We start from the raw sequence: 15,267 nt of genomic DNA, 5'->3' as shown, positions 1-15,267 counted from the left end.
CATGAATGCCGTTCACTAAAGTGAATCTCATTAATGTTAGCTACACATCTAACTATAAGACACCTGTAGGGTTTATGCGTTCAAGTAAAATATATACAAATAAAATGAACCGGGTGCTTTGAAAGTAAACCGGTGAGCCGTCTGACAAAATAGTGCCCTTCTGAACCGGATGCCCTTCTGGATCTTTCACTTTGATCGAAGACACTACTGACTACGCTTACATGGACATCTGTAATCTAGTTATTTGCCTTAATAGACACTAATATAATTAAGGTGTTTACGTGAAGTGCTTTCATGTATACGAGATTCCTGTAATTTTGGATGACTTTAACTGCAGTTCAGCAGTTTCACCTTCACTCATGAAGATTTCAGTCATGCCCCCGTGACAAACTGGGGTATTAGATGCAAATAAGGAGTAAGAACTGGTGATAGGTTTATGAAATTTAATAACGCACGCCGAATGGAAAGAAAAAAAAATTCCGCATTTTGCGATGTGTGTGTGTGTGCGGTCCTTTACTGACAGCTGCGTGTGTGGATTTTGTATGAAAATATGGTGAAAATTCCTACATGATGGTAATAGTTTCATTGCGGTGTTTACTTCAATAATGCCACTAATATATTCCATTTCTGTTTAGTTCAGTTATGACTTTAGTCGGATTAAGGTGATCAAAAATCACTGTTTGGAGCTTATGTAGGCCTACAGTTCAGCATTCATGTTTAACTGAATAAACAGTTAGTAAACAAAAGTACATCTTATTGAACATCATTTATTTTCATTACCAATGATCATTGTAGAACAGTTTCTCTGCCCGAAGGGGAGGACTTGTACTGACAGATTCGACCTTCAAACGCAGACCGCAGAAACTGACGGTGGCGTGGATGTATAGAGACATGAAGTACTCGTCCTTCAGGTCTATTGCTGCAGACCAATCCTAAGGACGAACGCACCAGAGGATGCGCTTCTGCATAAGGATTCTGAAGGGCAGCTTGTGAAGACAGCGATTCAAAATGCACAGATCTTGGATTGGCCGTAGCCCACAGCTCTTTTTTGGGTACGATAAAGTACAGACTGTGAAACCCGCTCTCCATCTTGGCTGCAGGGACCAGCTAGATTGCATCCTTCGCCTGGAGGACGTCAATCTACTCTCGCAAGACAGGGGCGAGCACATGGCTGACCCTGGTGAGATACACACTCGTGAACTTGGGAGGCCGTTTCGCAAACTGAATCGTGCACCCGAGTCTGATCGTGCGTATGAGTCACTGTGAAGGGCTGACCCCCACCAATCAGGCAGAGCCCTTGCTACGATACCAACCAGACAGAGCCCTTGCTATGATCGCTGACGTACCAGCGGTGGGGAAGCATGGAGTGGGAGGGCTGATCCGGGGAGCGCTGGGGTCCCGCGTAAAAGCTGGAGGCGAGAGACTCACTCTCACTTCGCACCCAGGCTCCGGAGGAAGGGCTGGAAGTGTGAGAGAAGGGAGACTGTCCTGCCACACCTTGTGAGCCACTGGCGAAGTGCACCGATCCTGCAAGATAGAAGGCGTAGCGTCCCAGACTGGCAGTGTTCGGGCTGTCACATCCGAGGAAGGAGGAAATGCTCTTTCTTTGAAGGTTTGATGGCTTTTTTTAAGCGCCGTTGGAAGAAGAGCCCGGCTCCCCACTGGGGAAAGAGCAAGTTTTCTCTTCTCCAGATGGCCTGTCTCAATAGCACTTCGCTGTCCATTTACCGGACTTAGTGGCGCTCTGGGGCGGGGAGCGCTGGTCGTCTGCAAAATGTGTGGTGCTGCCCCTTGGCTTTTATTCCAAATTGATTGTAAGTAGCAACAGCTGTGCATACTGACGCTGCCAACTCATTGGCATTTCATTGGCCCGTTTATATACTCTTTTAGATGATTGGATTCTGGCGAAATCCCCATAGTGGAAGTTTTCACATAGCATTGAAGTTCCCCTCCCAAAGGGGAACTGTTACTATTTTAAGTTAGGTACTGTAGGTGTAAATCCCTAATAGTGAGTGCTGGCTAACAGGTTGATGTTTGATAGCTTTATAGGAGAATATACAAGTACAAAACCAACTGTAAAGTGTTCATGCACTGTGCATCTGAATATTGAATGCGCATACCTATTACATTTTTCATATTTATTACAACAAACTGTAAATCAGAGGTCTAAAATGCATTCTTTAATTTCAGAACGGCCTCAAATGCCATTCTTTTTAGGAAAACGACCTGGAGTCAAGTTAAAAAGTTAACGCTAACACCATCTTGTGTGTTTGCAGGACTCTGGTCACAGGCATGGCGTCTGGTAGCATCGTTGCTTTCAACATCGATTTCAATCGCTGGCACTTCGAGCATCAGAACAGATACTGAGAGCCGTCAGCCGATCAGATGTCCACTTCAGCCTCCAAATAACAACAGAATGTGATGTAGCAACAGAGAAGATGAAACGCAATGGAACGAATAACCTAAACAAGAAAGCTCTGCTCAAACATGAATCCAGCCGCTAATACATGAATATTTCAAAAGGAATCAAGAGAGAGCACAGATTTATGCCAGTCTAAATATTGTCTGTAAATGTCAACAGTAGTCCCATTGGAACTCATAATTGTAACGCTTTTCATAGAGAGCCGATTACAATATTTTTATGGGATTTCTTTTTTTTTACTGGCTTGTTCCACTTTGTTTTTCCTCTCCTAAAGGCTCTTGGAATGAAAAAGCTACCAAAATAGACACTTAAGTAAAGAAACGTCCTCATTCTGATGCTGCTGTCTGTGTAAATGCTGTAACTCTCTGTCTGTGAGGCTGCTTACTGAACTCTTTGGTGTTCCTGCATTTGACGTCAACATGGTTTTGATAATATTATTATGAAAAGAGATGAACAAAGAAGCTCTTTTATAAAACGTGACGTCCTGTAATGTTCGTTCGGTCTTTACGTAAGGATGAACGTTTGTCTAGTTTATTTCAGATTGATGTATGCAGCATAAATTCACAACTTCGACTTTTTACTTCATATATATTTTTTTTAATTTACAATTTGGGTTCATCTCATAATTTAGATATTAATTCAGTTTTTTTTTTTTACTTTTAAATCTCATTTTTCTTTTTTGAAATAGTTATTTCCACTTTATCTCGTAAAATCTACTTTTAGTTAGTTATTTTTCATGTCACAATTTCCACAATTTGTTTTTTAATATAATTTCAACAAATTCATAATTTATTTTTAATCTCATAAGTTAACTTGAAGTCATAACTTTTTAATGTAATTTTGAGAGAAAACAAAAAGTTCTTATGTTAAACGTGACGTCCTGTAATGTTTGTTCAGTCTTTGTGCAAGGATGAATGTTTGTCTGTTTTATTTCAGATTGATGTATGCGGTATAAATTTATACCTTTTTTTTTCATCACAATTAGGAAAAATCTTATCGTTTTGATATTTGACTTAATATTTTGTTACTTTTTAATCTCATCATTTTTCTTTTTTTTAAATCATTATTTCCACTTTATTTAGTAAATTTATCTTTTTAATTAATAATTTTGGTGCCATAACTTTGACATCCTTTACTTTTTAATCTCATCATTTTAACAAATTCATAATTATAATTTTTTTTTTCAACTTCAAGTCTTCGACTTCTAAATGTCATAATTTTGAGAGGGAAAAAAAGCTCTTTTATTAAACGTGACGTCCTGTAATGTTCGTTCAGTTTTTGCGTGAGGATGAATGTTTGTCTGGTTTATTTCAGATTGATGGATGTGGCATAAATTCCACATTTTTACCTCATAATTTATATATATATATATATATATATATATATATATATATATATATATATATATATATATATATATATATATATATATATATATATTCACAATCTGAAGTAATCTCATAATTCTGATATTTTACATAAATTTTTTTAACCTAATCTTTCAACAAATTCACAAGTTCATTTTTTTTTATCTCATGAGTTAACTTGGTCATAACTTTGACTTTTTAAATGTCTTAATTTTGAGAGACAAAAAAAGAACTTCATTTATTAAACATGATGTCCTGTAATGTTTTTTTCAGTTTTTGTGTGAGGATGAATGTTTGTCTATTTCAGATTGATCTATGCTGTATAAATTTATATTTATTATTCACAATTTGGATTAATCTCATAATCTTAATATTTTGTCATCATTTTTAACTTTTTAATATCATCATTTGTCTTTTTTGAAATAATTATTTCCACTTTATCTTGTAAATTCTACTTTTTAATTAGTAATTTTAATGTCATCATTTCAACTTTTACTTTTTAATCTCATCATTTCAGCAAATTCATAATTTCGATTTGTTTAAGTCAATTTCAAGTCATATCTGACTTTTTAATGTCATGACTCAGAGAGAGAGAAATAAAGAAGCTCTTTTGTTAAACGGACGTCCTGTAACGTTCATGTCTGTTTTTTTCAGATTGATGTATATGTGGCATAAATTCGACTTTTTACCTCATAATTTTATTTTATTTTTTAATTCACAATTTGGAAAAATCTTATCGTTTTGATATTTTACGCGATCATCTTTGACTTTTAAATCTCATCATTTTTTTTTTTTTTATAATTGAAATTATTTAGTACATTTTATTTTTTAATTAGTAATTTTGATGTAATAATTTCGACTTAGTTTTTAATCTCATAATTTCAACAAATTCATAATTTAGATTTTTATATTTCTTAAGTCAACTTCAAGCTATAACTTTTTAGTATTATAACTTTGAGACAAAAAAAAAGTTCTTTTGTTAAACATGACGTCCTGTAATTTTCATTGTCTTTTTGGGAGGATTTTTTTGCGAGGTTTGCTTAATTTCACATAGATGTGGCATAAATTAAACTTAATCTCATAGTTTTGATATTTTACGTCAACATTTTTTTTTTTTACTTTTAATCTCATCCTTTCAACAAATTCCTAATTTAAATATATTTGTTTGCCTCATAAGCCAAGATTCAGATCATAACTTTGACTTTTTAATTTCATAATTTTCAGAGAGAGAGAAAAAGAAGCTCTTTTGTTAAACGTGATGTCCTGTAATGTGTGTTCAGATGAATGTTTGTCTTTTATTTCCTATTGATGTATGCGGCATAGTTTTGTATTACTGTACGTGCAGTCCAGAAATATGTCAAGCGTTAAATGAAGTTCAATGCTGATGGTGCTGGAATTCTTGTGCAATGAACAAAACGTGTGAAAAGACATGCAAGATTTGTACATCTTAGAAAATATCTTGATTTTATTTGTTCATTTTAGGATGTTAAGTCACTCGTTTTAATTCTTTAATGAGTTAAATTGTCTTACTGGCACCAAGATCTTTCCGAATTGCACTTGTACACTAAACAACATTGTAAAATCACTGCTGTAAGCAATACATTATGTATAATGTATGTGCGTCCTTAATTCTCTTACATACTGTAAATCAAACTCAGAGTTTATGGATCAAAACTTGCTAAACTATTTTTAATTGTTTTAATTGTTTGTTTTGTTGCCAATTCACTCATGGTTAATGTTTTATTTACAAGAATAGCAATTTAGATTTGATATACTTGAGCAATGGTTATTTTTAAAACCGTACAACTGAGTTTACCAAGATATTTATGTTGAAATGCCTTTGATTTCATTTGATTAAGTTTCAGTTAGGGACATTGACATTGTAAAGTGATGGTGCCTGCTAATTCAGCAGATGTGTTTGTTTCATTTACTTCTGTTCAAACTGTTGAGTGTCCTAGTGAATCATTGTGATGACGAAAATGTATTTGCCTACTTTTTATTTATAATAAAAGATTATCAAATGTTTTGTGTTGTGTGGTGTTCTGTTGCATTACTGTTTACAATTTGATGACTTTCAAACTTTCACCCAGACTCAGCACTAATCATTTCTATACACAATGCATGATTTCTTGTATCATCATTTTTTTTTTACTCTCTTAATTTTTTAAAATCATTATTTAAATATGTTGTCAGAATTTTAAACTGTAATTTTTACATTTTAATAATAATAATAATAATAACAATAATAATTTAGTCTTGTAATTGCAACTTTTTAAATGTAATTTTAATATTTTGGACTTTTTAAATCTCATACTTTCGACTTTTTTTCAGAAACTTGTCACAACTTTAAAACAAAATCTCTTTTTTTAATTCAGAGTTTTGGGATTTATCTCAATTTTAAGATTAAGTCATATTTTTTTAATGTCTTAATTTTTTAAAACGATTATTTCCACTTTATCTGGAAAATGTAACTTTTTAATTAGTCATTTTAATGTCAGAATTTTGACTTTTACATCATTTACTTTTTATCATCATTTCAAGAAATTAATAATTTTGATTTTTTTTTACATCTCGTAATTCAACTTTTTAAGCCATAACTTTGCCTTTTTGATTTCATAACTTTATAATAATCAATAATCTCATAATTTTCAAAAATCTCGTAATATCAGCTATAAACCTTTAACGATCATACTTTCAATAGTCATAATTTCAATAAAGTTCAGTCATGTTTTGTTTTTATGTTTCAAATTTTCCACTATCTCAAACTTTTAAATCATAATTTTTAGCTCACAATTTCAACAGTCAAATAACAAGATTTTAAAAAAATATCAAAAAAGTAAAAAAAATATGAGATTAAAAAGTCAAAACTATGACTTAAAAAGTTAAAGTTATGGCTTATGAAGTTGAATTACAAGATTTAAAAAAAATCTTTAACATCACAACTTTTTTTTAACATCATCACTTTGATGAAATCAGAAGATAAACGTAAACATTGTCAAAGTCGAAAAATGCATAATTATAAAATTATGCGAGAAAAAGTCAAAATTTATAATAAAAAAATGTAAATGAGTCGAAACTATGAGAAAAAGTCAAAATTATGATGCTAAAAAAATACTTTTAACATCATCATTTTTACTTTCTCAATTTAACTTTAATTTTTTTAATCTTGTAACTTTGACTTTAAATCAGTTTTGAATTTTTTATCTCATAATTTTGACTCATTTAGAGTTTTTTATCTTGTTATTTGTCTGAGTTAAAATTATGAGATAAATGTAATAAATTATGATAAAAAAAAAGTCAGAATTATGATGTCAATATCACGTTTAAAAAGTAGAATTGATGCGATGACAATCTAAGTGAGCCGAAATAAGATTAAAAAGTCAATATTACGATTTAAAAAGTCAAAATGATAATGTTAAAATTTCAAAAAGTCACGGCAAATTGGTTCGCAATTAAGTCAATTTACAATATAAATACAAAACCTAAATAAAACAACTCAGTTTAACCATCATTTTGACTTTTTATCTAATATTTTTTTCTTTTTATCTCATAATTTTGACTCATTTAGTTTTTTTAATCTTGCAATTTGACTTTGGGTTGAATTTATGAGATCAGAAAAGTCAAAATGATGTTTAAAAATTCTAAGTTATGGCTTATAAAGTCGAATTAGAAGATTTTAAAAAAATCTAAATAAGGCATAACTTTGACTTTTTAACATCATTTTAGCTTTTTAAATTTTATAATTTGAATCTGAATCTCATAATTTGAACTTATAAGTCAATTTTGATTTGTAATTATTTCAATATTTTAAGACATTTAATATTTAAGATTAAAATTTTAAATTTATAACGTTACGTCATAATGTCATGAATTATACTTTTATAGTACATTATATGATAATTTCGAATTTTACATAACAACTTTGAATTTTTATTTTCTAATCTTTGACTTTTTAATTCATAATTTAGATTTTTTTCATAATAATTCATAATTTAGATCTCAGTACCTCATAAGTTTGATTTACTAAACCTCGTAAACTTTTTAAGTCAGACTATTTCTGATCTCATAATTTTGACAATTTAGATTTTTCTCTCATAATTTTATTATAATTTTGACTTACTTAGAGGTCCCTAAATACACAAACATTTTTAAAGATAACGGTTTCATAAATTTATTTTATTACTTAATTTTTTATCCGCAATAAACCATTACCATTTTAAGTATATTTGTAATGTTAATCCTGAAGGCAAAATGAGCTAAAAGTGTGTCCAGTGATGCTAAGAAAAACAATTAATAGTGATATACTGAGAAACTGCTAGAATACCAAAAATGACAAATATAACAACAACAAAATCTGTTCAATTAATAACAACATAAAGCACGGGCTTCTGCTTGAGAAATTGTTTATTCACAGGTTTGGCTTGTTGCTGAATGCACCACTGTTTTGAATGCTACTTGGAAGCAAAGACTCTTAATTCAGAAAAAAAAAGTTGAGCATTGATAGCATTGATGACATTAGATAGGAGACAAGGAACAAGCGATGGAGACACATCTATACAAATATACAACAAGTAATCAATGCCCGCGCACTGACATTTGCATATGAGCTAGAATATTCCCAATATTAATGAATTGACCTACAACCTATTGAAAAACAGGAGGATCATGGATCTAGTCTAATTCTGACGAGCAAACACAGCAGATACATTGTTTTTATTAAAAAAGCAAACACATGCCATACCTTAAAGAACTTTTTGTTCCCTTTGTGCTTTTCATTCCCCCCTTCACAATGCCTTCACATGCTGGAGGCTAAAGTGAACTGTTTAATAAATGTTAAATATTGAGTAGCAACAAATATGACTGTTCTTACCTGTGGATGTACTGATGGTAGAGTAAATGGATATTAAAACGATCATCACTCACTCAAACCACATGCAAAAGACTGGCACACACTCAGCCCTTTATAAAGGGGCGAAAACTAGGAAGAAACCACATAAAGGAATTGTAATAAATGGAGAGATCAATTGCTCCTTAATGAAACTAACTACTATAGTGTTTATTTGCACTTTAAAGATTGGTTGCTTTTGAAAATGTACTTTGTTGTGCTAGCTAGCCAACTCTGTTATTACAAATTGTGATTTGAAATTGTTTTACAATCTTATGGTTTAAAAAGTGACTATTTTCTTGTCTGAGCCACATAAAAACAATTCTGTGGCATCATATTTGGCCATCGTGTGACAAAAAAGCGAATACATTCACAATAAAACATACGACTTTGCTTGGTCATTCGACTGCGGAATGCAAACAAACAATTTGGATGAAAATATTAGACTACATTCAACTTAAAAAGAACATTTACGTATAATCCTACTCTATCTAACACGAAAGAGATAATTCACCTAAAATTAATGGTGATGAAAAACAAAAATTGCTGTTAAGGCTGATTTATATGTCTGCGTCAAGCGCACGCGTGAGGTCCAGGGCAGCCTTCGTGTGGTCGCATAGCCCTCGCTGTGGGTGAAACCTCAAAAAATGTAAACATACTTGGCAACGAAGTAGCACAAGCTCTGTGATTGGTCAGCTTTTTATCAATGACAAGTGTGGGCGGTGCTGAGAGCCGCGAGCCTGATGTTTACAAGTGTTGAGCCTCGTAAAGGCAAAATGTCCTCGCTGCAGGCTCCAGAAGGAAACTTTTGGTTTGTGTTTATGTTAGAATTAAAGTTGTTGCACAAACGCCGGTTCCCGCCTCTGAATGAGTGAGTTTTAGCAACTTGTACATTAAGGTAGCGTTCAGAAAAAACTAAATACCCATGAAGAAACTTGACACAGAATCATAACAACATTCTGCCAGCTAGCGTTTTTGCAAGTGTTATTGCAGAGCAACACAAAATGCACGCAGAAGTATAAATTCACAGCAACTTGCAAAGCAGGCGCCATGAGTCACGGTGATCACTTGATGCAGAAGTATAAATCAGCCTTTATACTTCTGCATCAAGTGCACGCATATGATCTAGAGAAATCTTCACGTGGTTGCATAGCCCTTGCTATGGCTGACGCAGACAAGCACCTCTCAAAAAATGCAACCACATCTCAATGACGCCTAGCGCAAATTCTGTGATTGGTTGGCTTGGTATCGGTGACAAGTGTGGGCAGAGAAACATAAACGGCATGCAGAAGTATAAATGCATGACTACGGCAGGCACCGTGAATCATGGCAATCACTCGAAGCAGAAGTATAAATCAGCCAATAATTTACTGAGGTGACTTTTTCCTTCATTAAAAAAATGTAAGTTGATTTACTTTTTTTTTGTTATCTTTCTGATCTTTAGTGATTCATACAGAGTAAATAAAACATATACTAGCAAAACTAAATAAATAACTACTCCTGATGATACAGTGAGATTTTACTGATTTCACTGAAGCAAAATGGTCAAAAAATGATCTTTTTTAGAGCATTATTAGTATTACCTTTAATTTACAAAGCCTTACTGTAACAAATAATCTGTTAATTAAGAGGTTCCATATTGCAGGTTTTTTTTTTCAGTTTATTTACGGTTGTGATTTGGATTATGGGACATTAATCTCTTCTCTGTCAACTTTTGATGATGAAAATTCAACTGCGTGCTTTATCAAAGTGGCTATAACTAAAGTTTTAGTGGTTTGATGTAAAATAACAGGAAAAGTACTGCCAGATTATTACCAGGCTTTGTATCGCATCAAATGTCACATCAAAAATTGTCAGTAAAAGTCACTTTTTTCAAACTTTAGCATCAAAAGTGTCGGAGGAATGATCAAGGTCCCACAATGCAAACATGAGTTATGGAATACATGCAAACAAAATATGGAAATTGTTAATTTATGGATATTTTTTTGAACTGTGCACTGATTGTCCAAAAATCTTGATTTATTTACTGTTTTACTGAAGAACAAAAGTCAAATGGCCTGAAATGAAATCGCAATTATTTCCCTTTTTTCTTTTGAATTTGGTGAATTATCCCTTTAAGCTCCTCAGCGGGCACCTTGATATCAAAACGACATCAAACACATGTCCAAAATGCATTTAATAAATGCAAATCAATTTGATGTCAAATTTCTGCTTAAATGTCAAAACAACATCAAATCGGCATCTAACACTGGTGTCAAAAACAGGCCAAAAATCGATTTTTGACATGTTTATTGATGTAAATTTGATGTAATTTTGACACAAAGTAGTTTACACGCATTACAAGAATACTAAATCCAGTGTAAGGGCAAAGCAGTGGCGCAGTAGGTAGTGTTGTCGCCACACAGCAAGAAGGTCGCTGGTTCGAACCTTGGCTCAGTTGGCGTTTCTGTGTGGAGTTTGCATGTTCTCCCTGCCTTCGTGTGGGTTTCCTCCGGGTGCTCCGTGTGTGTGCGTGTGCGTGTGTGTGTGTGTGTGTGTGTGTGGATGTTTCCCAGAGATCAGTTGCGGCTGGAAGGGCATCCGCTGCGTAAAAACGTGCTGGATAAGTTGGCGGTTCATTCTGCTTTGGCAACCCCGGATTAATAAAGGGACTAAGCCGACAAGAAAATAAATGAATAAATGATAAATCCAGTGTACATTTGTAATTTGGAACAGAAGTTTTCAAAGAATAAAACTTTTCTTATAATATAATCCTTCTTGTGACATCATTCATTTATTCATTCATTCATTTTCCTTCAGTTTAATCTCTATTTCAGAGGTCTACACAGTGGAATGAACTGCCAACTATTCCAGTATATGCTTTACGCAGTGGATGTCCTTCCAGCCACAACCCAGTACTGGGAGACATCCATACACACATTTATATACAACGGCCAATTTAGTTTATTCAATTTACCTACAGCGCATGTCTTTGTACTATGGGGGAAACCGGAGCACCCGGAGGAAACCCACGGGAACGCAGGGAGAACATGCAAACTCCACACAGAAATGCCAACTAGCCCAGCAGTGACACCAACCAGCAACCTTGCTGTGAGACGACAGTCCTAACCACTGAAGCACCCTGCCATCTTTGTGACAATTATTTTGCTGGTCAAAAGGACCAACGTGTGGATGTCAAATAGATGTCATGATTTTGACATCAAGTTGCCTGCTGGATCCTCTTTATTACTTTATAAATAAACAATTCCACCACTCTACATTCTGTTTTCTCATCAGCAGAAAATTCCAGAAAGCAGCTGTACGATCTATTTGCCTTCATGATGAGTCGACAAAACCAAACTCATTGACGAAGAGATTATAGCAGCTGCGTCGACTGACAAATTTCCAGTCACTCAACATCACACGTGTTAAATCCGCACCCATAACATCAATTATCAAACAAGAATTCCTACAGACACACACACACACACACACAGCTAAAAAAGCTTCAACTAGTGTTCACACATTTTATAAAGAACATTCTAATGTCTAACACAGAAACCAAAGGAAATGCTGAAATATGCAAATATAGTCCTCAGGTCGAAAGGAATGTACAAAACGAAAGTTGTTTGAATATACAAAGTTCATACAAAAAGGTAAAAACCCACATACAAGATTCACTGTAAGAGAGAAGAGATGCTAAACAGGTTTATAATGGGGATTAAACACACAGCTATGGGGGAAATTAAAAGACCACTTCAAAATGTTTAGTTTTTCTGGATTTATTAGATGTGGGTTTAAGTAAAGCTTTTATTATTATTTATATAAAGGTAACCTTTGAAAAGATTTATAAATAAATAAATTAGGAGAACTGGTCAGAATAAAAAAGGCTTTTATTTGTTGTGAAAGGAGATATTGAATTCTTAACTTTTCTGAAGTTAAAACATTGGCATTCATTCAATTCCCTTCAGCTTAGTCCCTTCAATCATTAGGGTTCAACAGGGCGGAATGAACCGCCAACTTATCCAGCATTTTACACAGCGGATGCTCTTCAGGCTGCAATCCAGTATGGGGAAACATCTATACACACTCATTCACACACATACACCACGGCCAATTTAGTTTATTCCATTCACCTATAACGCATGTCTTTGGACTGTGGGGGAAACCAGAGCACCACAGGGATAACATGCAAACTCCACACTGAAATCTGACCAATTGTCATTTTTTAAATTAATTAATTAATTTATTTATTTATCTGACCAATTTGTCATTTATTTATTTATTTGTTTATTATTTATTTATCTGACCATTTGTCATTTATTTATTTATCTGACCAATTGTCATTTTTATTTTCTATTTGTTTATTTACTTTATTTTGGGGGGAGGTTTATCTGACCAATTGTCATGTATTAATTAATTAATTAATTTTAATTAATACATTTTTTTGTTTATTTATTTATTTATTTATTTATCTGACTAATTGTCATTTAAATATTTTATTTATTAATCTGACCAATTGTCATTTTTATTTTTTATTTTATTTATTTATTTATTTATGTATTTATTGGGGGGGTTAGGGGGGTTGCTCTAAAAGAACACATTTTTATTTGAAATTTGGATGAAAAATCACACTTTTATATAATAAATCAAAATTAACATTTTACTCAATCTATCTAATAAATAAATCCAGAGAAACTGAGTATTTCCAAGTGTTCTGCTTGTGTTCCATAGCTGTATGTGTGGCTGCATTTCTCCCTGTCAAACACTAGAGGGCGGAAAAGACTCTGTTTACTACAGTACTACAGTAGAAAGGCAGATTTGAACATGGTCTTAACACAAAACCTCATATTGTATACAGTAGCACCAAACATGTAGTTATGATGAGGAGAAAACGTTCAAAAAGTCTGAAAACTGCTTAGAGTGTGAGATTATTTCGTACACCTCTGTAGATGTGCTACCGTCACAGAATAAAAACAGAGAAAAAAATCGACTCAGCCTTTAGTTTTCGCTATTCTCGAGTCAGTTTAGTTACCTTTCATTTCTAGACATTTTCCCAAGAATTGCAGTCAGGAGCAATTGTGGCTTTAAAACGGTGATGTGGGCGAGCGAACGGTGTCGGCGGAGCTTGGTGAGATGTCCTCGGACTCTGAGGTGAAGTCTGCCGGGGAGAGAGTCGGGCCGGTGGAGAAGGAGCTCTGAGTGCCGCGGCCTGTGGAGGCTTTCACATCCTGGTGGCGTCTTCGTCTGAAAACCTGCCTCTCCTTATCAAGAGGGGTGCTCTGAAGGACACGAGAGCAGAGCAGTCAAATTAAGGTAAAGTGGGTTTTATATTTTCACATTCGTTCAGTGATAAGCCTATTAATGCCTTTCTTTTATTGTTCAAGCATTGTTAATAATAATAATAAAAAACTATTATAAAATAAACATTGTTTATTACGGCACTTTGAATATTGGGTCTGAAATCACATGTAAGAATGACTTCAAAACAACAATACCCCTATTTATTTAAATGTAAAGAATGTTGTAATCTGATAGTCAGTGGCTGCTAATATGATTTCACTAATTAGTATTTGCAAAGAACATGTTTCTGAAATTATATAATTAAGGAGAAAGTCTGGATGTGTGAACATAAAACCAATTTTACCCCAATTACAGTCAATGATTGACAACAGGGTTTCACTTGTGTGTGGATTACATACTTAAGTGGCACCGCAGGACAACTAAATCTGTCTCTTCAAATAAAAAATGAACAGTGGTGTGGAAAGTGGGGGGAAATCATGTCACGCACACACCTAAAACAAGTTTAAGTAAAAATATTACAGTTCAAATATTGAGTTAATTAATAAATTGTTTTTACAATCATAATATTTTCCAGAAGAAAAATAATTACTCAGAGGCAAATCTTTCTGGAACTATAATTAAAATTAAAATTAAAGAAGTTCATTTTAAAATACTACATCCAATTTACGTAATTAAATCTTTATAATCAAAGCATTGAAATCATTTACTTTTGAATGCAATGTTGTAAACAGTTTCTGAAAGGATCTAGAAATTATTATTTTTTTAAATGACAAAACTTAGTTAATATTTTACATTAAAATATATTTTTTTCATTATGAAAACAAATCCAACAATGTCCTAAATATATTGTTAATCTCTTTATTTTTATTGGCAAAATTTCACATACAAAACAGATATTTGTTAAGTCATCTCTCACACTAACAGTTTTTTGTATCGATTTAGATTTTTTATTTCAACTGTTAAATTGTTGAAAAGCAAAAAATTTGAGATATGTATCAGTTACTATAATAGTTTTATTTTGATTTCTGTGTTAATTCTTAAAATCATTGGATGTAGAACTGTTGTACATATACTTTGTGGATTTTACTCTTTTACTTATTTATTTTTCTTTATTTTAACATTAGTTTTTTTATGTTCACCTTTTATATTGTGTTGTTATATATACAGTATGTTCCTGATGGATTGTGCAATAAGTAAAAAAGTAATCAGTAAAAAAAAAGCTACTGTTTTACTTTATCCTATTTTTATTATTTTTATTATTGTAAGGGCATCCGTTGCGTACAACACATGCTGGATAAGTTAGCGGTTCA

At 32.9% G+C, this 15,267-nt stretch overlaps 1 protein-coding gene across 13 annotated transcripts in view; it reads left to right on the top strand.

Moving 5' to 3' along the window:
- The window catches only part of nbeab (neurobeachin b), a 770,985-nt gene that overhangs the window by 565,472 nt on the left and 190,246 nt on the right, over positions 1 to 15,267 (top strand). For 11 of the 13 annotated variants that reach the window (XM_073923810.1, XM_073923809.1, XM_073923808.1 and 8 more), the window contains one exon: positions 2,277 to 3,686. The exons of the other annotated variants lie outside the window; for them this stretch is intronic. In XM_073923810.1, coding sequence (XP_073779911.1) covers positions 2,277 to 2,367 — 91 coding nt within the window. In that variant the 3' untranslated portion in view covers positions 2,368 to 3,686. Of the gene's footprint in view, positions 1 to 2,276; positions 3,687 to 15,267 lie in introns of those variants that run through there. 13 annotated transcript variants of the gene reach the window in all.

This window comes from Danio rerio, chromosome 15 (genome assembly GCF_049306965.1).
Source record: "Danio rerio strain Tuebingen ecotype United States chromosome 15, GRCz12tu, whole genome shotgun sequence".
Taxonomy (NCBI): Eukaryota; Metazoa; Chordata; class Actinopteri; order Cypriniformes; family Danionidae; genus Danio; species Danio rerio.
This window is presented reverse-complemented; position numbering and strand designations above follow the sequence as displayed.